The following is a 27,075-nucleotide window of genomic DNA, read 5'->3' as shown; positions in this document are numbered from 1 at the left end:
TTAATAAACAATACTTATTCATTTGCACGATAGAGAAGCTTATTATCACATTCCTCACTGTATACACTTGATAATTTGATTCATTTATAATACTGTATATATTCTGATATCACTCATGCACTACAAATATTTCTTGTAATACTGATATCGATGAACAGTGTGGTATTTACATTATACATTCTAGTGGGTCTTGCTGTATGTAACCTACTTTTAACTGCACTTTTACATTTTTAACTCACTAACGCATGGACAAATGCTATCTAATCACTGTTCAAATAGTGAAGAAACCACTCGTGAGGCTCTGATAGACTTTTTATACATAGTATTGGTTGCACCATTGTCTAGATCTGTTATCGTGTGGGTTATTTCATGTTGTTCGGGATCCTTTAGATTGGAAGAAATTGTAACAGTGCTGACATAAGCAGGTCTTCTCTTGGTGGAGCTTTCATTCTGCAGTTAAAATATATATCAGTAAAAAAATAGACAACAAATATACAATTCCATTCAGTTATAGGTTACTTCAATAATAACTAAACAGGAATACAAAGAAGGAACATCAATTGATCTGACATTGTCACATACATAAAACAATGGATGTTTAGTAACTCATATGTGTCATACAAACCATTTATGTTACAATGCAGGTTAGATAATTTTTGATAAAATACATGTATTATGTTAACTTCAGGAAAAAATTCAGTTCAGCATGCAAGATAAACTTGCGTATCTTGGACCCTTTCTAGGTATATATGCCCTCCTCTTATCATACTGAAGATATCTAATGTTAATGAAATAACACATAATATAGGCCAACTGCATGAGTATCACGGGGTGTATGATTTAGATGATAACAATGAAACATGCCTATATGAATGACAGTTGGGGGGGGGGTCACTCATGCAATTAGATTCTCGTCCATTAGGAGTATCTTGATAAAAAAATATTCGTTACAGTGTACGTAGTCTGACAGGATACATTAATTAAAAGGATGTAGTCATTATAATGGTAATTAAGCCTGAGGGAAAGAAAATATGCATACACACAAAATACCTGTATATGGAAAATATCTACACAGTAGTTAAATTTTATTGCTGACACAAACTTTTATTATATTGTTGTATTTTTGACCTTGACACTTGATGTTACACTTCAGTAATTCAAGGTTACAAAGTTTCCATCAACCGTTAATAACCATATATGAATAGATTTCAATAGAATATCAGTTCATACCATTGTTACTGGACCTGGGCAAATAGCTTGCTGATATTGTTCTATACAAAGACCTTGGTTGTACATTGTTCCTTCTGAAATGAAATCAAGCAAAATAATCAGAATTAAAGCACAAGAACTGCTGTGTATTATATGAGGTTTGTAGTAACATGTCCTGTATATACCTGGTGCACATGTATGTCACAATGGTGTTGCTGAATAAGCCTTTTTCAGTTCCTCTAAATGTCTGATCCCTTTAAATATCCAATCCTTTTAAATCTGCTATCCCTTTAATTCCATATCCTTTTCAATTTTAACTTAAACAAGTATCTCTCTTAACTGATATATAAAAATAGCTGATCACTGATCAGACATGTCCCAGTTAAGCTTTAGTCAGTACAATCCAGATTTTTCAATATGAGAAATGAAAAGGTAAAATAGTTTCCCCATCTGAATGAGTATCTTAGAAGATGGGGTGTTTATAAAATTAATTTCTTTCGTGAAAGAATTGTTATGTAAAATATGAAGTAACTTTGATGCTCTGAGAAAAAGACTTGTTTCATCAAAACAAACCTCTCAGTTTTTTTTCTCCAATTTCATTGCAATTTTGAGGTGTGATGATAAAGGAACTTCTACGTGCCTTGAGTCCATACGAAGCTGGGGAAGTTGATACTGGTGAATGCAGTTGTATGTTACTTTGTTCTACGTCTTGACATAGTTCATCATCAAAATAAAATTCCTCAACCTCTGCCTTCTTTCCCATCTAAAATAAAATTGAGAAAGGGCCACAGCTTAGAGTAGAGTATTTGATCTTATTCTGATTTCTGTCTCAAACCATTCAAGTTACAATGTGACCTACTAGGGTAAATTCTGACTTGATTTCCAAATGTAGGGTGTGGAAGAATTAAAAATTTCTCAACAGAAAGAGAAGCTTCAATGCTAAGTAAATGATTTCCTCCTCCATCCATGTTGATGTTCACATAAAGTGAAATAAATGAAAAGAGTTGTGTTGTCACCCTGTTAGGAAATTAATTCTTTCATTTGCACCGAAAGCATTATAATAAATACTGCAGAACCACTGCACATGGTACTTAGATCAGATATCTCCATACATCAAGTAATTCATAAAGAAAGAATACCTTGAGTTCTAACCATTCAGATTTAGAGAAAACTACAATTTGTAATATGTAAAGTAAATGTATGTACAGATGAGACAAACTTTACAAATACCTTATTCACTTTCTTTGCTTTCACATTGGAAGGAATAGAATCACACTGTGGGCTATCATCAAACAAAGGACTCCTTATTCTTGCATTCGATGCTGAAAAAGTTACTCAATTTTTACTTCAGCTGGTATCTTTATAGAAAAAACTTAAATCCCACTAACATCAATATCAAAATTATTTATAGAATAGTTTATCGTTCTGTCAAATGCATGGACACTGGAATATCAGGAAACCTACAAGTCTACAAGTACAATGAAGTGATTTGACTGTTTCATGAAATTGTTTTTATTACAATACAACTATATTACAGACTTCCTTTTGAACTCCTATGGGAAAGAAGTTTTAATAATGACAGTAGTCCTAAATTGGTTGCTCCTAATGAAAAACAATTATCAGAGACCACAAAATGTTTGTTAGGACATCACTTTCTAAGTTCATTTCTAAGAAATCACTTACGTTGCTAGTGTTGGTACAGTGAAGTAGCAAATGTATGACTTAAAATGAGTATTAAAATGCAGATATTATAAATGATCCAGTCCCATTGAGTGGTGTTAAAACTGTGAGAAGAAACTGATCATCAGTTGAACAACTAAATGTTTTCTTGACAAAAAGAATTAAGGAAGAAGTTTTAGAGAAATATGACAATTAGACCTGAATGATATAGTGAAAAAGGAAGATCAGGCAAGGATTATGGTGGATGGATTTAAGCAAAAACAATATTATATAAATACATCTTCACAAAGTGAAAAATGAATTTTTAATGCTATTGAGAGTACTGAATGTTTGAATTATTTCAAAATGTCAATATTTGAATGGTTTAGAACTTTCAAACAGAAATTTTATTTTTCCTTCTCAAAAGTTAAATTCCAAGATATGAATTGACCTGCTCAATTCCAAAGGAATCAACTTTAGTTTTCATCCCATCCTCATTAAAAGTTTTAGAAATTAACTTGCATGCAATGAGATTATTAATTATTAGCTCACCAGACCCATAGGGCCCAATGGGGAAATTCTATCAATTTCTTTAAAATCTGTCTTCAGGAATTACAGGATATTGTTCAAATTTGGTCTGAAGCATGTTTGGGTGATAGGAAATCAGTATCATATAAAAGGTGGGTCTCAGCTTCCTAGGGGCAGAGTTCATTAGTAGAAATAAACAAAGTCTTAAAAATCCTTTTGTTGGAATGAATCAATTTTGTCCTGATTTGATTTGAAGCATCATTGTTTAAGAGAACTTAGTTAAGTGCAAACAGTGCATCTAACCCCATTAAGGAAGAGGGGCAGGGCGTAATAGAGGAAATAGAAACAAATGTTCAAATACCTTCCATTTAGCTAAAATTTATCAATTTTAGTAAACTAAACCTAGTGAGTGATACAGGGCTTTTGGCCTCTTTTCATTGAATTAAAGTCAACCCAACAACCCCTTCCATCAACAAAACCACTCACCTTATCCAAAGCGATCAGTTAAACTTCTTCTAAATGTATAAACAATATCAGACAGAAGGTTTGTTAACGTAGATTCTAGATCTGCATTAATAAACTGGGTTGTGTCCCATAAAAGGTAATTTTGTTTGATTTTATAAACTTACTGATATTTTCTTTTATATCCAAAGCATGAAAAATTTCTTCACTCATTGAGTTCCTCACTTTTATTATTTCATTTGTCACCCATTTCTCAATGAGTTCAGAGGCAACACTGCTGTTGTCACACAAAGATGAACCTGATTAAAATGGAAATGCTTAGATTTATGTACACATTTAGTTGTGTATATACCTGGTATATAATATGTAAACCCTTTGAAACTAGCCGTATCAACTCTGAAAGATTACCATACATATACACAATTCCAATCGACAACTGAAGGTTCAAGTTACTATACTTGTGATTTCAGATGAATTTTAAAATTTTGTTTTTATTTTTTTACACTCTCATAGTTTTAAATTAATGTCATAACGTTTGTTTTTGCTTAAATCTATCATGTGTATAAATTTCTACCTTTGTTGTATCACATAAAATGCAAAAGTGTAGAACTAAATTTGGAATGGGCTCCCCTCTATAAATTACATGCATGTATGCATTATACATTATTATTGGTATATCTATGAGAACATCATCAAGCATGAAGTGACTACCAGGGGTAAATCAAAAGATCCCAATTCAAAATATATCTTTATGTATATATGTCACCATACACAACTATTATCATTTAGTCACCTGCTAGTGAATTATCTAAAAGGACAACAATCATGGATATACATCCAGTTTAAATACAAGTTTTTTTGATGAAAATGGCTGTAATTAAGAAAACTGATGATTTAGCTAGTCACAGCGATATGTATATGACAAATCCTGGAAATATATTTCCAAAAGGTTATAATAGTTTAACAATGTTTGACAATAAACATGCACACAAGCTAGTAAAGTACAATGATTAAAACCAACCCCCTCTTTAATAATGGTTATTGTGGGAATATGAAATTTATGAACATCTAAACATACTATCATAAATCTGGAATTCTAGGTTTGCTTTTAAATGTACATATGTATTCTGAATAGTATTGTACACAATACACATGCAGATACTACTATCTATTGCACATGTATAGATGTGTACACATGTAACAAATTAGCATACCACTATCACAGGGTGAGACAGTAGTCAGGCTACTGCTGTTCATAACATCTTTGACAGAAGACGGAGGTGCATAATTTTCCTCATACTGTTTTGCTGGGGATGTTGAATTCCTCACTTTTCTGTTGGATTTGCCACCTGTAGATGTATGTTTAATTTCTTATCACTTATAATTGTTACATTTGGGGTGATGGCTGACCTACAATCTAAGGCCACATGTGGGCAAATCATTCTTCATTAACAATTATATAAGCTCTTACAATCATTGTCTGTAAGATAGCCAGTTGTAATATCCTGTCTCCTATTAAAATTGTGTCACTGATAAGATATATCTTATTTTAAGATTCTGGGTCATATATCTCAGCAGAAAATAGGAATTACTGCATGATAGGATAGATGGATGGGGTGTTATTAGGTAAGAGTGACCTGGTTTTGAGATAACAGATCTCATAGAAAAAACTTTTAACAAAATATGCATTCTATTACAAAAAGACATTGAAAGCTATGAGAATGTTTGAGATAACAGGAAACATTAGGTTATTTGGTCATTGTTATCACATAAGTCTCAAGTATTTAACTGGTTCCTAGACTAACCATGCTGTGTTGTATTGGTTTCAGCTATATGCCAGACAAGATCATCATGATAGCAACAATTAACATTCAAAAAAATTCATTTAGTGTAAAACATCAAATCTCAAATTGAAAATTGAAATTGATAGAGGACACTAAAGTGTAAAACATCAAATCTCAAATCTCAAATTGAAATTGATAGAGGACATTAAACTTCACTAAGACAAAAAATTAGATTATAAGAATAAAGACTTGTAGGTCAGGACTCTTAATACTACAGACTACACAACTATTCAAATTTAATTTATGTGCCAGTCTGTCAGGACAAGCAACTTATGAAGAAATTAGAATTATGTGAAAAAAGTCAAATAGTATGATAATTCAATATATTTTCTCACCTGAATGATTTTGCTGCTCCGTTCCATGATTGTTGTAGTCGTTTGAGATTTTCATATCTTTTTCACTGCTGATATCTTGCTTATCCAATTTCTATTAAGCATTGAGAATTTAATTTTACCACATTTGTCCAGCTGTAAGCCCATGTCTTGTGGTAAGCTTACCCACATTTATCACATCTTAGTGAAATTGATATAACAAAAAATTATCGCCATGTCCTGTAGTTAGCCTACCTAACTATAAGTTTGAGTTGATGTGTTAGCAGGCAATGCAAAATTTTAAAAAAAATACTCCCAGAAATAGCACAGTATGAATGATACTTCAATATCAGCAACATGTTGATTGTTCCAGGAATATTTTATAGTTTTTGTGATTGATCAGTCAAGGTTTTTAATAGCCAATTTATGTTTGAATGAAAGTAAGAAAAATCATTAGAGAAAAAACTTGAAAATATAGCTGTAAGACCTGAACAATTTTTTGTGAAAAATTAGAATATTTGACATTTATTATACTTTTTTATACCATACTTACTGGATAAATGCAATTATCTCCATCCATGCAGTCCTTTATATTTCCATGTAAAACTGCCTGCTTCAACTTGTGCTAAAAGATAATGAAACAGCTCTAAATTACTGTTATCAACAAGGATGACCCCAATTGCTTCCTCAAGTAGTTTCCCAGGTAAATGAAAACTACTTCAAAAAATAGACTGGAAAAATATTGATATGAAGGTCATCAATTTAATCAGTAATTGGTCAGAAGTTTTCTCCACAGAAAAACCATGCCAGAATTCAAGTGAAAAGTATTGCATAATTAATAACCGTGTATGGATGATTTTAAAGTTTTTATTTCATAAAACTATCACATAAAATTAAACAAGCTTACACTGCTTTCCTGATGCTGGTATAAGTCCACCAAATTACGAACACTCCCTGGTTGTTTCAGCAACCTGAAACAGTACATATAGTTAAGATCACAAAATGTTTCAATTTTATGCATAAAGAACAAACTTTTATCTAATATGTAGTAAGGTATATGTAACACAGTTTACAATATATCTTAATTCATTAATGATGTAGTAACTTTTTAATAAAAACAAAAAAAACTCACATTTGTGTTTCCTTCCTAAGTTCAGGTGTCATTCCCATTCTTTTCCTCTTTCTGGGCATAGTGCTGTAATGCTGATTCTGTACAGCAATTGATTTTCTGTTTGGTGTACTTTCATTTCCTTCAAAACAGTCCATGTTGTATAAAGCAAATACACTTCCAGCAGTACTGAGATTTTTTTCAGTATCTTTCTCTATTACTTCAAAAGGTGCTGTACAATGACTAGCTGGTTTGACACTGACCCCTGTTGGGCTCTTGACCTGCTGAATCTGTAGGTAGCTAAATCTAGTAGCTAATGGCTTTGCAAGGCTTGAATTTAGTTGATGATCTGCATCTTGACTGGAGATGAATGACCAAAACCATGACAATTTAGAATCATATTTACACAGAGTAACAGCATCATGTCATGAGACTGACATCACACTGAAGACATATTAGCAGAAATTAAGTTAAAATGATGATGGAAAGAGACCTAATAGGGATTTTATGAGATTTTATGGTGATGTTGGGAGAATTTCTTGTAGACTTGATAGTGATGTTTGGAGATTTGATGGTAATGTTGCAACATCACCATATTCAATTCCATTTTAAATTATATTTTGAATTGCCCTCAGTCTGACAAATTTGATTATCAGACAGTAATATGTAGATCAAATATTGTCAAAGCTGTAGAGCTTCAATTAACATAGATGCAATATTCCTTAACAGCTTGTAGTCTAAATACTTATTTTTCAAACCCAAAAAATTTAAAATTGATGAAAAATGATAAATACTGAGTCTTTACATTTATATACAATGAAAGGTAACCAATCAACTCCTGAATTTTATGACATCTTGTTTCAATACAACGAGAAGCTACCACCTCAACACCTTGTATTCTGACACCCTGACAAATCAGAACAATCTGATGTTTTTTATGGTACTGATTTAGGCTGGTTTCACTGTGTAACTGACCTTGTTTGAGTACTGCATGACTCCTCACTTTCACTGGATGTGATGTTACTGATGACTTTGTCAGGATAAGCCCCTTCATTTTCAGGTTCATACTGACCATACTGCATGTTTTCACACTGTTGATCACAAGTCATTTGGTCATACCTTCGCTGCTCCTGCAGCTGGTGTTGTTGTTTATTATATTCTTGTTTGTGATGTGGCTTATGATACCCCTGCTCAAGTGGATGCTTTTCATATAAGTCTTGGTCATAGCCTTGCTGAAAGTGTTGTTCACCATACCCTTGTTGAGGACATCGAGGATCATACCCTTGCTGCGGGTGATGCTTTTCATACAATTCCACTGGATGGTGTTGCTGTTGCAGTTGTCTGTGATTCACTATTTGCTGGTTGTGTTTCTCATCACATACCTGCTGATCTTGACTGTAATCTTGTTGATAATTGCTGATGTTTTCTTTCTTTGGTAAAACTTTGACCCTGTAGAAATACTCATGATGATTTTGTCCCTCCTGTAAATCCCAATGTGTCCTGCAAATAATGAAAATACAGAAACAAATTTTTATTGTTCTCTTCAGAACATGTAGGAAACTCACAACTACACATCATCATTAAGCCTTCTTAAAAGTTTCAAAAATTGGTAGAATTTATCATAAAATCCTTGAACATGGTTTAAAGCCTGGCTCAAACACCACCACCCCCCACCCACCACCCCCCAAAGAAAAGAAAAACAAAAAAAATTAAAAAAAAAAAAAAAAAGAGAGAGAATCACTCATGTAAAAAATATCTAGACCTTATATTAATGTTATAAAAAAGCCATGTTAACAAAGCTAACACAATTTTAAGAAATGGATTTTTTTTTTCAATCAAAATTCAATGCAGTGTTGTAATAATCTAAACTTTTTAGTTTTTGCATAATATGTGAAAGTCACAAACACAAATTACTTTTTGATATCAAAAGAAACACCATCCTTAGACATGTACTCGTATCCTTTTGCTGGGGAACTATTTGCACCTGTAGGATGACTTCCATTCCTGGGTTTTGTTTCTTTACTTGACTGGTTTTGATCATGCCTGAAATAGGCACAACAAATTTGTCAGATAACATGATAAGCAATGATTTTAAAGAAAAGTTTGATTGCATTATGCACAAGATTGGTGTGTTATGTTGAATATAACAGAATAATGAAAGATGTGGAGATCAGATTGAACAACATCACCAATTTGCTCATATCAACACCTCATAAAATTTACAAATATAGTTAAAAAAAACAGAATGATTTTCATGGAAAAGATTCCAAATGAAAAAAAAAAGTTCTATTCTAAAAAGAAAAAAGAGTCCCATTGTATGACAACTCTCACCGTTTTACTTTTTGTCCAACAGGTTGTTTTTTGGGACGCTGAGGTTTTTCACTGGAATGTGGCATTTGCTCTTGTCTCATTTCATCTCTCCCTTTTCCTCTGCTAGACCGTTGCCTAGATCTGGATGATTCCTGTTGTGTGAAAGTTTCTCTGTTGCTGTCAAATGGTTGTTCTTTTGGCAAAAGATTGGAGATATATTGCTTTACTTTCTGAAAAAAAGAATTCATCAATTTGACGGAGTGATTTCAAATGCCAAACAAAAGAGAGTATTTTAACATTTTGCATCAGTTTAGCTTTCAAACATTGATTAACAAATTGGCTCCTTTTTCTTGAAGTAGTGTTCATCATTAATAAGAAATTAGAATTAACCTATTTCCTTCAACTTAGTTTGTATTTCAGAAACAAAATACATGAAGAAAAGAAGATGTGACTATATAAATGATTAAACCTGCATCATAGTTTATAACAATACCACATGCTTACATGAGCAGATTAGATTTCATCATGCAAATAGTACTATGGAGGATCTGAATTATCAAACTACACGATGTGTATTATAATAAAGTTTTATTAAATATACCTGGTATATAAAATTAAATATATTAAATATATAAGAGTAACAATACAGACAGTCCATGCCAAAGAGGAATACATTATTATATCCATAAGAATATATCTAAAATGCCAGGCCAAAAAACACCATTGATATTATTCTACATGCTATAATGAAAAAGAATACCAAGGTTTAGAAAGTTTTTGTCAAAATCTGAGAGAATTCTACGAACAATTTTAAAATGCTGTAAATAACAAAAGCCAATTAGTCTTCTATTTGACTGCAGATTTCCTTTTTTTTCTTTTTCTTGATAAAGAAGCATACTTCAGTTGACAATCCCAAGATATCTCGGACATGGTTGAAACTCAGCTGACGGTGTTGAGGGTCCAGCTGTAAACCATATTCCATCAGAGTTAGAAATAACTGAGGTGTCCTTCCTGTATTCAGTGTCAATTGCTCTCCATCATTAAACATTTTATGTCTAATTGATGCTGCATCACAGCTTTCCCAGGGAATCAGATCTGAAACCACAAAACTAGATACTCATTATTCATCCAGCAATAAGCTGAGAAAGTAAATACATAGCTCATCTAACCTCTAACTGAAAGTCAAGGACTTTCATCTACTGGGTCTAGAATTAGGAAATTACTACCAGGAATTTCAACCACTGATTTTATTAAAAATTAAAAATTTGATTAAAACAAATGATTTACTTTACGTACATTTATCTCTCTGGAATGATCAATTCATAAAGCAACTAATTCTGATCCATTTGGTTGTTACATATTAGATATCTCTTACTTTCAAAACATTCCCACATGACGGCACAAAAGCTGTACATATCTGAAGCTTCAGAAGGACAAGACCCACTAATGATCTCTGGAGACATCCAGTTGTAGGCTGCATTTTGGTGCTTGTTCGTCACTACTAAAGATCTTTTTCCGACCTCACTTTTTCCCCTTTCAAAAATAGTTTGACAGATGTAAAAGTGATTCATTTTTATTTGAATTTCATTGAAAATACACTTTGTAGAAGCATTCTTCAGTAGATGTAGTTTTTCTATAATACACTCAGAAAACTTATATAGTTCTGTTATTTTATTGCTTATAGCTAAAGGGTTCTGAAAGTTTTCTGGCAAATGGATTTCATGAAGAACAATGTACTATCTTTAGAAAGCTTTCAATGGGTCATGTTAAAATACTGAATCATGGAAACCATACATGTCTACAAAGGGCAGTCAAAGTAAAGGCAAGAGGCCTTTATATCGACGTAAAATTTCAAAGAATTTCAATTTAGATATGTGGGTTTTGAAGAGAGGAATGTTCACACGGATCTGTCACAAATTTCTAACCTATGTTCAATAGATGATGTATTATAACAACTATAGCACATATATACTGACTGTAGGTTGGGAATTTGTGTCAAGACCCTATGGTACTATGTCCTGTCTATATAGAGGTGTCCTTCATGGTAGGTTTGTCTGCTATTATGATTTGTGAACAGTTTCAGACAAGCAAAATTCTAAAAAGGAAACTTTTATTTCATTTGCTAGTTGGATAATAACACAGGTCAATTTGAGGAATTCAAGTTCCCTCAACCAATGTGAAAAAGGATTTATACTGTTCAGATGATTTCATATATGGATTACATACTTTTCAATAGCATATTCCAGGTTTCCAAGTTTAGCTGTATGAGGTGACACAAGGAGAACAGCATGTGATGTAATGTAGCAATGCAATAAATTCTGGTCATGTACAAAGATGATACCATTACATATCTGTACCAGGATTTCATGTACCAAGTTGGTTGACATTCGTTCGCACTGCCAAAAACGAAAACAATTTTCACACTATATACATTAAACATGTGTTGCATCATAAATCACAGGAAAAGTTCACCATAAATTTCAATGTTTAAAAATGTTAGGTTATTGAACAAACCAAAATTTAACGGCTACCCACACAATACCTAATGAATAAATAGTGAATATCATTTACATTTCATCAAGCAAAGTAATCAGCCTCAATGTATTAATGATTAATAACAACTAATGATAATAATAATGATAGATATAATCAACAAGTGATATCAAGATCGTCCACACTCAAAACTTAAACATACATTTAAATGAAGTTTAAATAAGCATACCACAAACTTATATAACATGGTAACATACACAAATACCCCCTCAGACATAACAAAGAACTATTGATATGATAATTCCAGTTTACCATATCTGACATCTTATTTTATTTGCTTTGCAAGGTTTTGTTTTTTTTTTTAATTAGAAAAATAATTAATTAAATCAAAGTTTACCTTTTCATGTAAATGATAATAAAGAGATCCCAAACTGACATTCTCAAACAATAAAACCATTCCATCTAGATTGTTTGTCTGACAGATCCCCATCAATAGCAAAACATTTGGATGTCGCAACTTCCTGAATAAAAAATGAAACATAGTGAAAATCAAATGAAAGGTCGGCAATGTGATGAGAACATGGTTCAATCTGAAACCTCAACTAGGAGGTTTATCCAAGATATAAAATTGATATAACTTGGAATTCCCTATGGTCACTGACCCTGAATGTTATGTAAGAAATAAACATAATCAAAGGCAGTTGGTGTGTAGTACAATATCAAGGGTAAAAAGATTAAAATTGTCAAATCCTTGAAAATGGGGTGGCATAGGGAGAAGATTTCAGTGAAGGAGACTTTCAGAACTTTGTTTTTAATTTTTATATTGTTGAATGATAAGTTAAGCCATTTTCTCTCATTTTTACATTCATACTTTTAAAAGGATTAAAAGGTTAATGAATTTCATCAACGTTTGTAAAATCTTATAATGTAAAAAATGTTAAAGTTACCCAACAAATTCTGCCTCAGTAATAAGTAAGTCTACTTCTCCACCTGCTTCAGCCTCGCGATGTAATCTTTTGGCTGTTACTTTAGTAGACTGCCATAACATACTGCAAGAATAAAATTTAAAAAAATGGATTCCTTGAAAGTTAAAATTAATTTGATATTTCATCAATCAGTTTAATATTTGCCAACACTTTGACTATGAGTCAGGGACAATATTATCTAATCCCTTGATTGTGTTGAAGGATAAATACAGCATTATGTTGAAAAGAACAAGCAAGGAGATTTCACAATGCATCACTTTGAAATTTGCTAGCACAAGATATTGCACAGACAAAGTTGATATTAGTGGATGGCAATTGATACATGATCATTCAAAGTAAAACTGAATTACCAAACAATCAACTAGCAGAAAATCATGACTAAATGGTTAGGAAGATGAGTTGTGAGGTGAGAAGGCAGTAAAATTATACAGATGATGATGATGTCACAGTTATGAAAAAGAAAATGGATATTCATGTACATCTATCATCCCATTTAATTTTCGACACTTATTTCAACCATATTTTTTTCCTCAGTTACCTACAAGGCTCATAATTCAGGTCCTTATACTTGATGTTACAGCTGAATGATGCACTTTCTGATTCTAACTTTGTTTTGGTATTATACATACAAGTACCCATATTTTACAATTCATCTCTGTCAAAATCATATTCAAAATGATGAAAATGCTATTAAAATGTACCTTTCCATTACCATAAAAGCCCCATTTTCAAATGTTATTCCGTCACTGCTGTGCTTGAGGCAGCTCTCTGATATCAATGGTATACTTGTCATAAAGCCACTACTTGAGTCACCATCTAAATACACCTTGAAAATATAATTCATATTACATAAGAATTCAGACATACATGTCCTAGGACTTCAACTTTTCTAAAAGAGACAGAGCATTTTTTTAAGATGTAAATCAACTTCTGTGATGTGCAATTTACTTTGCAGATTTGGAGATTGAAACAAATTCACAAAAATTGATTCCTACAAAATCAGAGGTGTTAAAAGATTTGTAGTATTAAGTATAGTAAAAAAATTCATCTGTTTTGTGAATGTCAATCACTGCAAACATGTGTTGACATGGCAGCCATGAAAATTAGTAGTCATTAAAGAAAATAGTTTTAACGTAAATCTCAGTACCGAAGTTTCATAATTGTTTTACACTATGTGATTTCAGTTCAGGATTACTTGGTAACTGACATATTAGATACATATCTTCATAGTAAGAGACTAAGTATCAAGACTAATGTTACTTTAATAATTACAGCAAGATGAATAAAATTTCATTTACCCTGTGTGTAGAACATTACCTTTCCGAATCCCATACTGTGAGAGCTCTTTAACTGATCAATATTCGCATCAATTCCACCTTTAATTTTGTTCATTATAATATGCATCAATGAATTGTTCTTATTTCTGAAACAAAGATTCAAGAATTTATTTAAGATTGATATACAGATTACTTTAAGATCATCACTATCTTGTTCACCAACGTAAGTTAAAGGTTTTGATATGACTTTCACTTCCTACTTTAAAGTCAATTGATCTTGTATGCTAAAGATATAAGCAAAACCAATGTATACATCTACCGTTTTAGATAATGTTCAATTAACTTTTAGGTTTCCACTGAAAATAGAGAAAGCGCTCCTGTTACATAATTTACAACTGGAATTTTAGAAATACATAAAAAAACATCTTTAGCAGTCAATGCTTAGTTATTCATCTGTGGAAAAACTAATAGTTATCCTGTACTAAGCCAAGACTTATAGCAACAATACAAAAATCTGATAGCAGTTTTTGGCATTTTTGCTGAAACTGCAAAAATTGGTTTATCTATTGCACTGCTCAATGCCATAAAAAATACATCAATAAATTCAACAAATCTAGTTTACACTTACACATGTACATGACTCGACATCTTGTTGCCAGCTCTTATATCTCTTCCAGTAGTTGTCATTGCAAATAACTTTGTCTTCTCTAGGAATTCAAGCATTTTCAGTCTTTTCTTTGGTTCTGGTTGACAAAGTGCCCAGTCTTTTGTTGTTCGTCCATAATTATCATGGAAGCGCAGATCTCCTCCTGAAGCTAACACATCAGATAAAAGTTTGACATTACCTGAATATGAAGCCATATGTACAGGTGTGGTTCCATCATTACTCCTCCTGATGATTAAATAAGGGAACAAGTTATTACAGAAATGTATGAAAGCTTGTCACAAAAAAATCACACATTTTAAAATCTTGACAAGAGAAACCTCTATAGTGCTGAAATAAAAGAAAGCATTAACATCAAAACCCTTCACATTTAATGAAAATCTTTTTTGCCCATGATTCTCACTGAAATTACCACACCCTCAGTCATTCACAGGTACAGTAAAATTCTATCCGATCTAAAGGATCTGCTTCTCATTTTCAATGTCAGACCTCAATAATGCATTGACTATGACATCACACTTTGCTAGTTTTATAGAATAGATATGTAGCCTTTTGCTTGTAACTGCTTGTAATACAATGTGAGGAAGTTCAGCTTCACTTACAGAACAGCGGAAAATTGGAATAACCTACCAGAATCAGAGGTGCAAGCAAAAACTATTAAATGTTCTGAAGCAAGATGGGATAAATTTGGAAAGACCAGGACATCAAATACAACAACAATTTGAACATCACCAGAGATAGATGTCACGTAAACAGTAGAAATGACGAAACTAATAAATGAGATGCAGACATAGTGGTCGAATAGACCAACTTCCATAGAAGACCCTGAGGTATCCTAAGGTAATACACTTTGTTCTTCTCTAATAATGACTTCAAATATAAAATGTTGTAGACGCCTATGTAAATCATGTGTAAAACTCTTAAGGTTACATACTCATTTGGATTGGCTCCATTCCTAAGCAATAAATCACATGCAGATGGTTCATTTTCAAAGCAGGCAATAAACAAAGGAGACTGGCCCTGATCATTTGGGTAATCAACTTGAATACCTGGAAAACAAAATGGTTTGATTGAAAATCAAACAGTGCTATGTATTGTAAAAGGTTGATAACTATAGGACATATTGTTTTTTTTAATATGTAGGTTTCAATCACAAAATAACTATGTTCATAGCACTCATGTAGGTCTCTATTTTGTCCATATTTATGTTGCTTTCTCACAAAAATGCCATAATAATCAATACCTACTAACAAGAGCAGATAAGTCTGTATTATAAAAAGATGAAATATTTTGAATATTGAATATGATGTCCATCTCAATGACAAACTCAAAATATGAATAAGAGTAAAAGATTTATTGACATAACCAACACTAACATGTTAGATTGATAAGAAGCCCAGACCTTCATGTTATCCCCCAAACATTCATTTTTTTTTAATCGTATTAGAAAAAGAATATAGAAAGGGTAAATATTCTAGTTTTCATTATCAAAAGTCTACTGCCACTATCATTTTTATGTAGAATGGTGATACCATATGGGTCTGTGTTTTCCTGCCTGTGTACTTAAGGGCCAAATTGAAATGTGAGGACAGGGAATTCCAGATACCCGTTTCCCCCAAGGTGTACATGTGGAAATTTGCAAGAATTTTGGTAGTGAAAAATGAAGTGAGAACATTGGAATATTATGTTATTATTGACACAGATGCCATATTTTTCCTACTAATGATATTATCAATGCTTAACATTTAAGAACACTACAGTTAATTTCTCATCATTACAGTTCATCAATCATCCTTTGCATTTGAATACATCTAAACGGAAGAATTTTTAAAAATAAAATCTATAGGTCATAAGAATTATTACTGATTTACTGATAAATACAGACAGAGGAAAAACACAATGTAGCATGATTTTAAAGGCCTATCTACATATATACAAAAATGCTGCCAATTAAGTGTCACATTCCATATGCCATGGCAGTAGTCTTTTTTGAAGATTGCACGTACCTCTTTCAATTATTTTCTTTAATTTCTTCTTATTTCCATTTCTGGCAGCATCGTGGTAATCATTTCCCAATGCATCACTCTGTTCCATTCGACCAATGCGAAAATTTCTTATCTGATGACCTGCTGTTGCCATATTCAGACTGTTGACAAACAAGAGACACAGCAAAATAATAAAACAGAGAAAGTAAGAGTAATAGAATGGTGGTATGAAAATCAGAATATGACTTGAAGACAAAATGAGGATTTTATTGCCGAAAAAATTTTCGCTCAGCTTACTTGTCAGTAAATTGTTAGTCTATTTATAAGATGATCACGAATCTTGGACCAAAAATTCTCAAAAAGGATTCTTCATTTTTCCACAAATATATCCCAAACTACTTACATGTTAGAAGTCGACCACTCAGTGACATGTCACATAGGTGAAATTGGACAAAATATTAGTCACAACACTAAATCTGCTCGAAAGGTGATTCCTTACGTCGTTTCATGGTATTCTATGTTGTTGAAGAGTACTTTGCAAGCAGACGATGTTATGAACTTTCGGAAGATTATCTGATATCAATTCGGAACACCTCTCAAATTTCCATTTGTTTCTCTGCTGCTGATTGGTTGAAACGCCGTATTAATTTTTCACGCATAAAATATGAAAATAGGTGTATAAATGTTGCCTACCTGGCTGTAACATTTTTTTTTTAATTTGAATTAGAAATACCATTTAAATTGCCGAATCGAATCGTCACTTTATTCAGCGATAGGACCAATTTCCTTCTGAGAAGGAACAGAAAATAAAAAAAAAGAAATCATAAGGCTATACGATACGTCAATTTAGTTTCATGTGTTCAAGTGTTCTTATCATTACAATGGTATATTGTACAAAGATAGAGTCGATCCTTCCTTTTATTTTGTATATCAGTATTACATGATCAACAAGCGTAATCGGACGCTTAATGTCTAATGTCGTGCAGCACAGGATGTAGAATTGATCAATCGCACTAAAGACACGAGAATGAACAACACCTTTCGACACAATTTGGGTAAGATGTTTTAGACTGACTGAGCTATATAGCACTTTAATCAAACTACATCATAAATCTGTTTTGACCAAAGCGATTTGCCAGACGTCAGAAACCAAACTAGGAGGAGTACTAACCCGGAAAAGATCAATAAATTTCACATGTATATATATATATATATCTTCATTTTTGAAGGATATCAAATCTTTAATGCTAACCTCTTGGCAATTTAGCACTAACAGAGTCTATCCTGTAATTTCCTGCACGGACTGTACAAAGCACACACTTTCAAGTGAATAACACTTTTGACTACAAAAATTAAATTAGATACGGTTAATTTTTTGGACATACATGGTATTATGTAAGATGTAACAAAGACTGGAATATCTATTTTACCTATTCTATACACACAGCATATAAATGGACATTTTTTGTGGTCCGGAGTCAAGCATGATTAGGGAGACAGTGTATGATTGGTATGGCTACATGTATTTGATTTTCGGAATATCTGTATAAGATCTATTTTGTGAATGCTTTTTTCACATTTTAGACCTGTATGTGTCTAGTCATTTGAAGGATAAACTTACTGATCATTTTGTTATTTTACAATTCACTAAAAAGACTACAAAAATACTAAATAAAAATGCTTACTTGCACCGGAATTATCGGGTGTCAATGTGGGCATCCCCGTGAAGCCTGTTAGCCTACCACCTTATTATTATTATTATTTGCCCTTTGTACGCTAATCTACGTGCAATCCTTTATACAAAACTATCATGGTACGAAGGCGATATAAATGTGGATATTCTCTGTCAAGGAGATGCAAAATGTCGTCCACTGCTAACACGAGAATTGCTAAATCTGCACAGAATCTCCGGGGAAGGTCGGGTAGATTTGCCTGATACTCAGTGTTATTTCTTCATTCTTTCAAACTTTCAAAAGTATTGTTTTAGTTACATTAATATAATTATTTCAACTTTTATTTGATTTGTCAATTGAATGTTCCTGTGCATCCTTCCAATGTCAGATGCCCATGTTTCACACACACACACACAGACCCCCCCCCCCCCCCCCCCTCTCTCTCTCTCTCTCTCTCTCTCTCTCTCTCTCGTTCCTACTCGTACTGTAATTAAATCAATGTATATTAGTGTATAACATAGCTTGCATCATCTTTCTAAATGTCATCATGTGACTACTATTATACTGTTATATAATTACATCCAATTGTTTTCGGGAGAAGTCTTTCATAAGTTGAAAACTTACAGGCCAATCCTTTTGACATGGTTTTGCCAAATAGATATGTTTAAACTAAACAAAAACTCATTTTCTCACTCGCCTGTCTGCAATATCGTAAAACAATTCACGGCTTATCAAAGTCATCTTAATACTTTTTACTGTTTAATTTGTTCAAAGGGAGATAAATCAAGTTCACATTGACGGAGTGTTTTGAAAATTTTAAAGGAGAAAGTTTTGGAAAATTCAGCTAATTTAGTTTTGATTAATAAAATATCGATCTTATTTTAAAAACACTACTAGCCCCTATTTAAATATCATTCGGAACATTAAATAGTTTAAATGTAAAAACAATATGCTTCTATCATACATTAGACCAGGATACCGTTTTTAAATCCACGCTGCCATGATACACTTTCCAGTTCTCATTAGAAATATTATTTCATCTTAAATGGCATATCAACCTTTTTTTTCGTTAATATTACAACAAAATCTATTTAATGCATCTTTTTACCTGATGTATGTGAATAATTAACTGACAGTCTGTGTGACCTTAAACTGATTGCGAGTTTCCATCCTCATACTCGATACTTCAGGGGTTACTATCACCACTGGAACATGTCATGGCAAAATTTAAGGTCCCATGTACGACACCTTGTGGACAAGAAGAGAAGACTAATTTGATTCTTTAATATTCATCAAACGAATCTCGAAATCGCATAACTGTATGCATAATGGCTTTGAAGTTGGGTTTTTTTTGTAAAAGGAGCCTATGAACAGCCTGTGATTTTTTTTCAGGTTTTTTTTCTTGGAACCGATCAAGTTCGCTTGTGCCTTCAATTTTGCTGTGGCGTGTTCCAGGAGATGCAGAGAGCGAAAGAAGTCGTAACCCCTGGAGTATCGGGGATGTTCCATCCTATATGTACGTTATTTTTTTATCATAAACCCAAATTTACAATGTGTCTTAACTGAATCAATAAAGGAAACCAAATTAAGAAACAAATAAGAAATGTAATATATTCTCTTTGATCTTCACCGGTTATCCAGTGAATTCACTAACGCAACACTCAAGTAGGACAATGGCGTTCCGTCGTGAATTAAACTGATTGGTGCAATAAAATGGCTGCCTCCGTTTGACTTCATTTCTTCCATATTTACTTAAAAACCTGTCAAGCTATATTTTCTGAGTTACGTATTAAAATTTTAATCAAGCATAATTTCCTGGTTTGGTCGGTACATAGGATATGATGAGTCATTCATCGATAAACGTTTTTATTGAACTGCATTGACTTTCTGTCTACTCGAGAATTTTTTTATCGTAACGTTACAAGTCTTTTGACTCTTTTTGAAACTGTTGAGATCAATAAAATTCTAGGTTATGTGGAAGATGTTGGTCTATATTATAGACTATGACTTACCATTTTAATCATTTGCGATTATATAACCATTTAAAATTTTCAGCATTTGTCTTTTACCTTGAAGTTTGTTTAATGTTATTTCCGTTTTGGATCGCTGTGTGTTTCACCGGTTGATGGCCCTGATGACCTTTTAACAGGCCGTTAAGATTGTAATAATAATAATATTATAATCAAGCAACAGAGAAACAAAATTAACGATATGAAAAAGTATGCTAAGTTTGAATTTTTCAAATAAATAGGTTTAAACAAAACTATTTTTTATTCATATTTCATATATACACTTCATTTAAGATTTTATGAATTTCGTCTCGAATTGAAAAAGGCGCACAACGGCAATACTTGCAATGAAATGAAAAATAAAACGATTCATAAAATCTTATATGAAATGAAATCTCAATCAAAATTCCATATCACACATACATGCAATAGCTTCAGATTAGGACATCACACCATAATTTGTGTTCTGTTGCACATGCGTCGGCACGTCACAATATTTCTTAAATTTTGCACATATACATTACCACGTCAGAAATCGATCTGTGATGTACATAATAAATAATGTGTCAAATATATACATGTACACCTTGTTCTATGAATTCTACACTTACATTTCATGTAGATTTCATTATTTACCTATTAACTTGAAAAAGTAATTTAGCTTTACTTAGCGGAAGAATAATCATCTTACCCTTTCCCTACATTCTATCTCATATAAGAATTTTTTTTTAAATGTAACAAGTTTTGAATTTTTCCAAGAAAGTGGGCCTATGGCGAGTTGAAATTCAAAATTTGGAATAGAATGAAATTCACATGCACTCGCTTAAAAATTCTGATAACTAGAAATGACCTGCCGACAATTACGTGTTTTTGTATACTTGGTGCCTTATGACACTCTTTTATAAAACATTTAAATTGTTAGGATGAAGACGAAAGGGCTGAATTCCGCTGACGTATAATGAAATGTCATCTGCTAAGGCATAACCAACACATTGTTGATGAAGACTTTTCCATCTGCGTCAATTTCTCGTATCCCATAATTCATCAGATGTCCTAACTTCAAAAGCGTAAACGACAAGATTTTAAATCGTATTAAACACGGTAATTTTGCGAAATTTCCTTCCTATCTCTTCTACCTGAGTGAAGCCATGAAACAGCTAGTTCAAAAGGGTGTGTAAATTGGGCAGTATCTATTTCGTATTAAAGCTAAAGCAAAGGATATATATATATATCAACTGAATATTGTGCTATTTACAAGAATAAGCGAGACCTTTTAAAATGATACAACAACGGCAGCAGAATTAAAACAAATAATAAAAAGACAGATAAATCTATCACGATCTTAGAAATTTTGATAAAAAAAAAAAAACAATTATACTCTAAACCAGGGACGTATAATACGTCCCTGTCCAAAGCCCGAATTATGATTACAAATTACAGAACAATTACTCTGATTTAAACGTGAACATTCTACTTTCGTTTTCACGACGGGTTCGACTGATCCGAACAGCATTTCTAACAGGATTTGTATGTTTACATCTGTTAAGAACTACTATTCCATGGACTAGTATATCCATCTGTTGTCATTTATTAGTTTAATCATACCACTATCAACATGTATATCACTAAATACAGATCCGACAACTTGACCAAATGTCGATAAGAAAACCAACTAGCTAGTCCGCATAATGACAATGCTACTGATCGCTCTATCAAATTCAGATAGCGGTAGCGGTATACAGCAAAACGGGATTGGCTTAGGCCTACGTCACAAGGAACATCCGGGGTTGTGTGGCCGTTTGTCACGTGTCTACCTCGTTTCCATCCTTTCCAAACCAACTCGTGGGTTTGCCGGTAGTGACTGCCTCTCCTCTGATATTGAACGACAACGGAAAGAAATCAAGGTTTGCTTTCTTTTTGTATATTTGCGATAGCAACGGCATATAACATCACATCCGTTACTATTATTTTTTCTGATTATTGGCTGTAACAATTTGCCTTTTTATTGTTAGATTTTACCGGCATAGACATGATTACTACCTTTGTAACCTACACTTGACATGACATTGAAAAGTTCCTAGCCTTTTTTTAAAAATCCGAACACTTATGACAAATTTATTTATTAAAACATGGTTAAACATACACAGTAGATGGTTTGAATGCATATTATTTAACTTGTGCAATGCAAAAAAAGTTATTTGCCGATTCTCTGACTTCTGACATGACCTTGTCAACTTGCTTGTATATGGAGAAGTTTAGTCCGAGATAGTTTCAAAAGAAATGCAACCAAAATATATTGTGGTAGATGCACTGCTCAAGTGTAGCAACCAATTTTTGTTGCTAAGCCATTAGTTAATGACTATTGAGTCTTCACTTAACACATGTCAGTAACAGTATGACTGGTCATGGATATGGGCAATTCAGCTCCATACAGAGGACCTAGCTTTTGTGACTTTGAAAGGTGTGTCCATGATCAGTAGTTAAACAATGTCCAGAACTAGCCTTGGATGGCAGACCACTTGGCATACCCTTCATTACATCTTATAGTTGTTGGCAGTGAATAGACCAGATATCCTGTAGGGTGCCCTCCGAAAGCATTGAAGCACAATGTTCCAGGTGACTTGTGGGGACTAGTAGCTCTAGTCCGAGGGTAATCCTTTTTGGGATTCCTTAACTTGAACGCTATTTCTTTAAGGACAGCCTAAAATTGAAGTATAATATGTACCTTGATGAAAGCTTTTAATGAAGCAATGAACAATATCTGTATTGGTTGTAATTTTCACAGTGGTATACAAGGCTGGTTACTAGGCAATTTTGAAACAGGTTACGGCCACTAAATGTGCAGAAAGCCTTGATTATATGACATAGTGTCATGAGAGAATTGTTGCATTTCTGAAAAGAAAAATGTCTTGGCAGGTGTTGTGTGAAAACAGGACAGAAGGTAGTCTGTCTGACTGAATAGAGTTTATAGGGCCTGACAAGGGACATTGTCAAACATTTGATATAACTGAGTCCTAAAAGGTGGCATTGCTTTAGACATTCTTGAAATCTGAGGTTGCCAGTTTTAACCTGTGAAAGCTTCTGTACGAAGTTTGTCCCATAGGTCAGTGATACTAAAGGGGATAATGTTACAGATCATTAATATACACAATTAAGCTGCATAGTCAGATCGCTAGTCCAGAGGTTTAGACTATCTGTATTCCAGAGGTTTAGACTATCTGATCACAATTTTATTTTTTTGTTGGTTGCAGTCAATAATAGTTAGAAGAATTCTGCCGTATAGAAAGACTTGTGCACCCAATTTTGCGACCTGTACAAGGGTTGGCATTCAGACAATGTATTACATGTAATTAATATGAGTTAATATATGAACTTAAACCCCATCGAAAGAACGGTTCTGCTACTTGGTTGACCCTGACATTATCTCTAGTTGATTCATTAAACATGAAATTTTGAAAAGAGATGATTTCGAGTAGATTTAGATAATGATCGGTAGTAGGCTAGCGCTGTTATTAAAGCTTTATATTTTGAAATGAAATTAAAATTTACATATTCCTCAAAGCCCTTGGTATGAAATAAATTCTCATTTGTTTGTACTTAGTATTCATTCTAAGGGCCGTCATAAATATTTGAGTTTGGTTTTACTGCAATTTGGTCAGGACCATGAACCCAAAAAGTACTTGCTACCTATTGCTGAACGCAAGCAAAACATTTTGTCCCATTTTAAGTAGGCACAAGATGTTTGGGTAATCTGTTGTACTGACAGTTGACATTAATATTTAAATCTGTAGCTTCAGAATGGAGTTGTTACATATGATACATGTATTAGACCCACTTAAAACTTCGAAACAAATCATGGTGGTATCTTCAAGTGTCTGATGCCAAGATTTTGCAGAGATAAAAAAAAAACGTTCAGAATTATGTAAATTTGCTCACTCGTAATATCAGCTGTGTCAAGGTGATCCTAAAAACTGCTTCATTTCTCAATTTTATGACTAAAATCAATTCATATGGATTCCATTAAAGCAATGTGGTGTCTTACAAGGTGTATACAATTTTGCTATTTTGTATATTTCAGATGTCAAAGAAACTTGGATTTGCAGAGAATTTCGCCCTCAGTGGTGCAGCAGCTGTCATTTCAAAGACAGCAGCCGCCCCCATTGAGAGGATCAAGTTGCTTGTTCAAAATCAGGAGGAAATGTTGAAAACTGGTCGTTTGTCAGAGCCATACAAAGGTGTCATCGACTGCACAGTCCGTACATACAAGAACGAAGGACTTCTGCCATTCTGGAGAGGAAACTTGGCAAACTGCATCAGATACTTTCCAACACAGGCTTTAAATTTTGCATTCAAAGACAAGATCAAGATTTTGTTCAAAAGCTCTAAACAAGATCCATATGGAGTGCAGTTTGCAAAGAACATTGGATCTGGTGGTGTTGCTGGAGCAATGTCACTCTGCTTTGTGTATTCCCTCGACTACGCCCGTACTCGTCTAGCCAATGATGCAAAATCTGGGAAGAAGGGAGGCGAGCGCCAATTCAATGGTCTGATAGATGTATACAAGAAGACCTTGAAAACTGATGGAATTGGTGGTCTATACAGAGGTTTTGTCATCTCCTGTGTTGGTATTGTCGTATACAGAGGATGCTACTTCGGATTCTACGACAGTCTGAAGCCAATTGTACTTGGAGAAGGGGCTGGAGTGTTTGCTTCCTTCTGTCTTGGTTATGTGGTGACCGTCACATCAGGCCTGATCTCATACCCCATTGATACAATCAGGAGGAGAATGATGATGACCTCCGGCGAGGCTGTGAAATACAATGGCTCAATTGACTGTGCCAAGACCATCCTGAAGAATGAGGGCTTCATGTCCATGATGAAGGGTGCTGGAGCAAACATTCTCAGAGGTGTTGCAGGTGCTGGTGTACTGTCTGGCTTTGATAAATTCCAGGCACTTTACATCAAATGGCGTCTTGGTGATAATTAAGAACAAATTTAAGGAATAGAAAGACTTTTAAAAAACATCGCAGTGGCATCTTCGAAAAGGAACTTTTTAGACACCCAAGATTTTCCAAAACTGCATATTTCTATTTATAGTGTTGTTTGGATTTGATAACAACTGAGTGTGATATTGTTGATTGGTAAATAGATACATTCACAATAAATACATGTAACTATGTTGGAACAGTGGACCTCATAAAATGTGATTATTTGATATGATCAAAGTTGTGTTGTGTTGGTATATATAAATCATAAATTCTAGAAATGCAGATGTATGCTGCCTACAGCTTAAAATCATTCTGAATACAAAAAGTAATCTGATTTGACCTCACCATGCATCTGAATTTAAAGGCAACAGAAATGTCATTCCCATAATACACTTAACAAGGAAGGGAAGGTTATTGCGATGGAAGTCAGCTGGGATACACTATTTATTGCAAACTTGGGTCTCTCTTGGGTATCAGCACATTCAGACCTTGGCATCAAGGAAAAAACAGCTGTTGATGCAGTTGTCCTCATTTGTTATACTATGCCAAATTTTTTTGCAGTAAGATTGTAAGAGACTGCTATTTTCTTGTGTGTCATTTGTACAGTCCATTTTACATGTCTACATAGACTGAAGCACAATCTGGTCTAGTGTACCACTGTTGAACTAGTGGACAATGAATTGGAAGTGATCAGACAATGCTACATCACCAACAAATGTATAGTTCACTGAAATAAGCTTGATATCGACCATCACCTTGCTGCAAGGTATCAAGTTGCAGAAGTTTGAAAGCAGAATTTCCTGTACATTCAATCCCCATCCAGTATCCCCCAGGATATTTAACAGCTGACCTAAAAATGAAAATCTCAGACGGATATCACTGATCAGTCTCGAAATTTTATAAATATACATAGTTTGTTTCATTGAGCAGTCTCATGAAGTCCAACATGCACATTGTGTCGAGAAATATCCTTTAATACTTGAGGAGTTATAACGAAACTTGAGATGTTGCCCATTTGGTTTCACTTGTGAGTCTCAAAACAAAATCCCAGAGAGTTTGAAAGTTTGATCTTTCCCTTCTCTCCTCAATTTTTGCCCTAATGAAATTTGAAATTTCCTGCAAAGAAATGTTAAAAATGCCAAATCCCAAAATGGTCATCTGTAAGCCATTTTGTTTTTCTTGATCTGTACCAAAATCATGGGGACATTTCAAAACCAAGGAAAATGTTGAGATTTGTCAAAAATCCAACATACCTGCTGCCTGTCCGTCATTTCCTTTCTGTAATTTGTGTCAAAATAAGAAGTGCACATTTAGGGACTAACATAAACCTTTACATGAAATTTGAGCAAGATTCATCTTGCACTTTTCAGGAAATGGGATTCACAAACCTTTCATTGTCAAATTTTAAGATTGCCAAATGGTTCTTTCGATCAATCCCAAAATCAAATGGGCAGTCAAAATATTAAATAGTGTCGGAATCCAAGACGGCCACTTGTGAAATTTGAGAATGATGCATCCGGTGCTTCTCCTTAGACAACCAGTATTGTTTGATTAGCCATCATATAAATG

General features: G+C 33.4%; 2 protein-coding genes across 2 annotated transcripts; one reads left to right on the top strand and one right to left on the bottom strand.

Moving 5' to 3' along the window:
• Window positions 1–264: 264 nt before the first annotated feature.
• Window positions 265–16,990, bottom strand: LOC132553451 (uncharacterized). Its single transcript, XM_060217696.1, has 23 exons — window positions 16,858–16,990; window positions 15,786–15,900; window positions 14,816–15,079; window positions 14,228–14,333; window positions 13,612–13,736; window positions 12,872–12,973; window positions 12,322–12,445; window positions 11,658–11,827; window positions 10,807–10,964; window positions 10,330–10,526; window positions 9,453–9,661; window positions 9,036–9,164; window positions 8,097–8,621; window positions 7,146–7,487; window positions 6,921–6,984; window positions 6,567–6,638; window positions 6,038–6,128; window positions 5,073–5,207; window positions 4,026–4,157; window positions 2,440–2,531; window positions 1,783–1,972; window positions 1,233–1,304; window positions 265–458 (listed from the first exon to the last, which is right to left on the bottom strand). Exons 1-23 carry the CDS (start codon window positions 16,988–16,990, stop codon window positions 265–267), a joined length of 3,741 nt encoding a protein of 1,246 aa, XP_060073679.1.
• Window positions 16,991–22,321: 5,331 nt separating this feature from the next.
• Window positions 22,322–25,743, top strand: LOC132553440 (uncharacterized). Its single transcript, XM_060217683.1, has 2 exons — window positions 22,322–22,422; window positions 24,597–25,743. Exon 2 carries the CDS (start codon window positions 24,597–24,599, stop codon window positions 25,503–25,505), a length of 909 nt encoding a protein of 302 aa, XP_060073666.1. The 5' UTR covers window positions 22,322–22,422; the 3' UTR covers window positions 25,506–25,743.
• Window positions 25,744–27,075: the final 1,332 nt, after the last annotated feature.

Source organism: Ylistrum balloti, unplaced genomic scaffold (genome assembly GCF_031769215.1).
Source record: "Ylistrum balloti isolate Yb309-2 unplaced genomic scaffold, AGI_CSIRO_Ybal_v1 Utg370328, whole genome shotgun sequence".
In the NCBI taxonomy this organism is placed as follows: Eukaryota; Metazoa; Mollusca; class Bivalvia; order Pectinida; family Pectinidae; genus Ylistrum; species Ylistrum balloti.
This window is presented reverse-complemented; position numbering and strand designations above follow the sequence as displayed.

Excerpts from the sequence above, each read along its gene's own strand:
- LOC132553451 (XM_060217696.1), bottom strand. The coding sequence starts at position 16,990 with ATGGCAACAGCAGGTCATCAGATAAGAAATTTTCGCATTGGTCGAATG. Across the intron at positions 7,488-8,096 it reads TCATGCAGTACTCAAACAAG|CTCCAGTCAAGATGCAGATC; the intron begins GTCAGTTACACA and ends TTGGTCATTCAT. Across the intron at positions 1,973-2,439 it reads AAGCAAAGAAAGTGAATAAG|ATGGGAAAGAAGGCAGAGGT; the intron begins GTATTTGTAAAG and ends ATTTTATTTTAG.
- LOC132553440 (XM_060217683.1), top strand. The coding sequence starts at position 24,597 with ATGTCAAAGAAACTTGGATTTGCAGAGAATTTCGCCCTCAGTGGTGCA.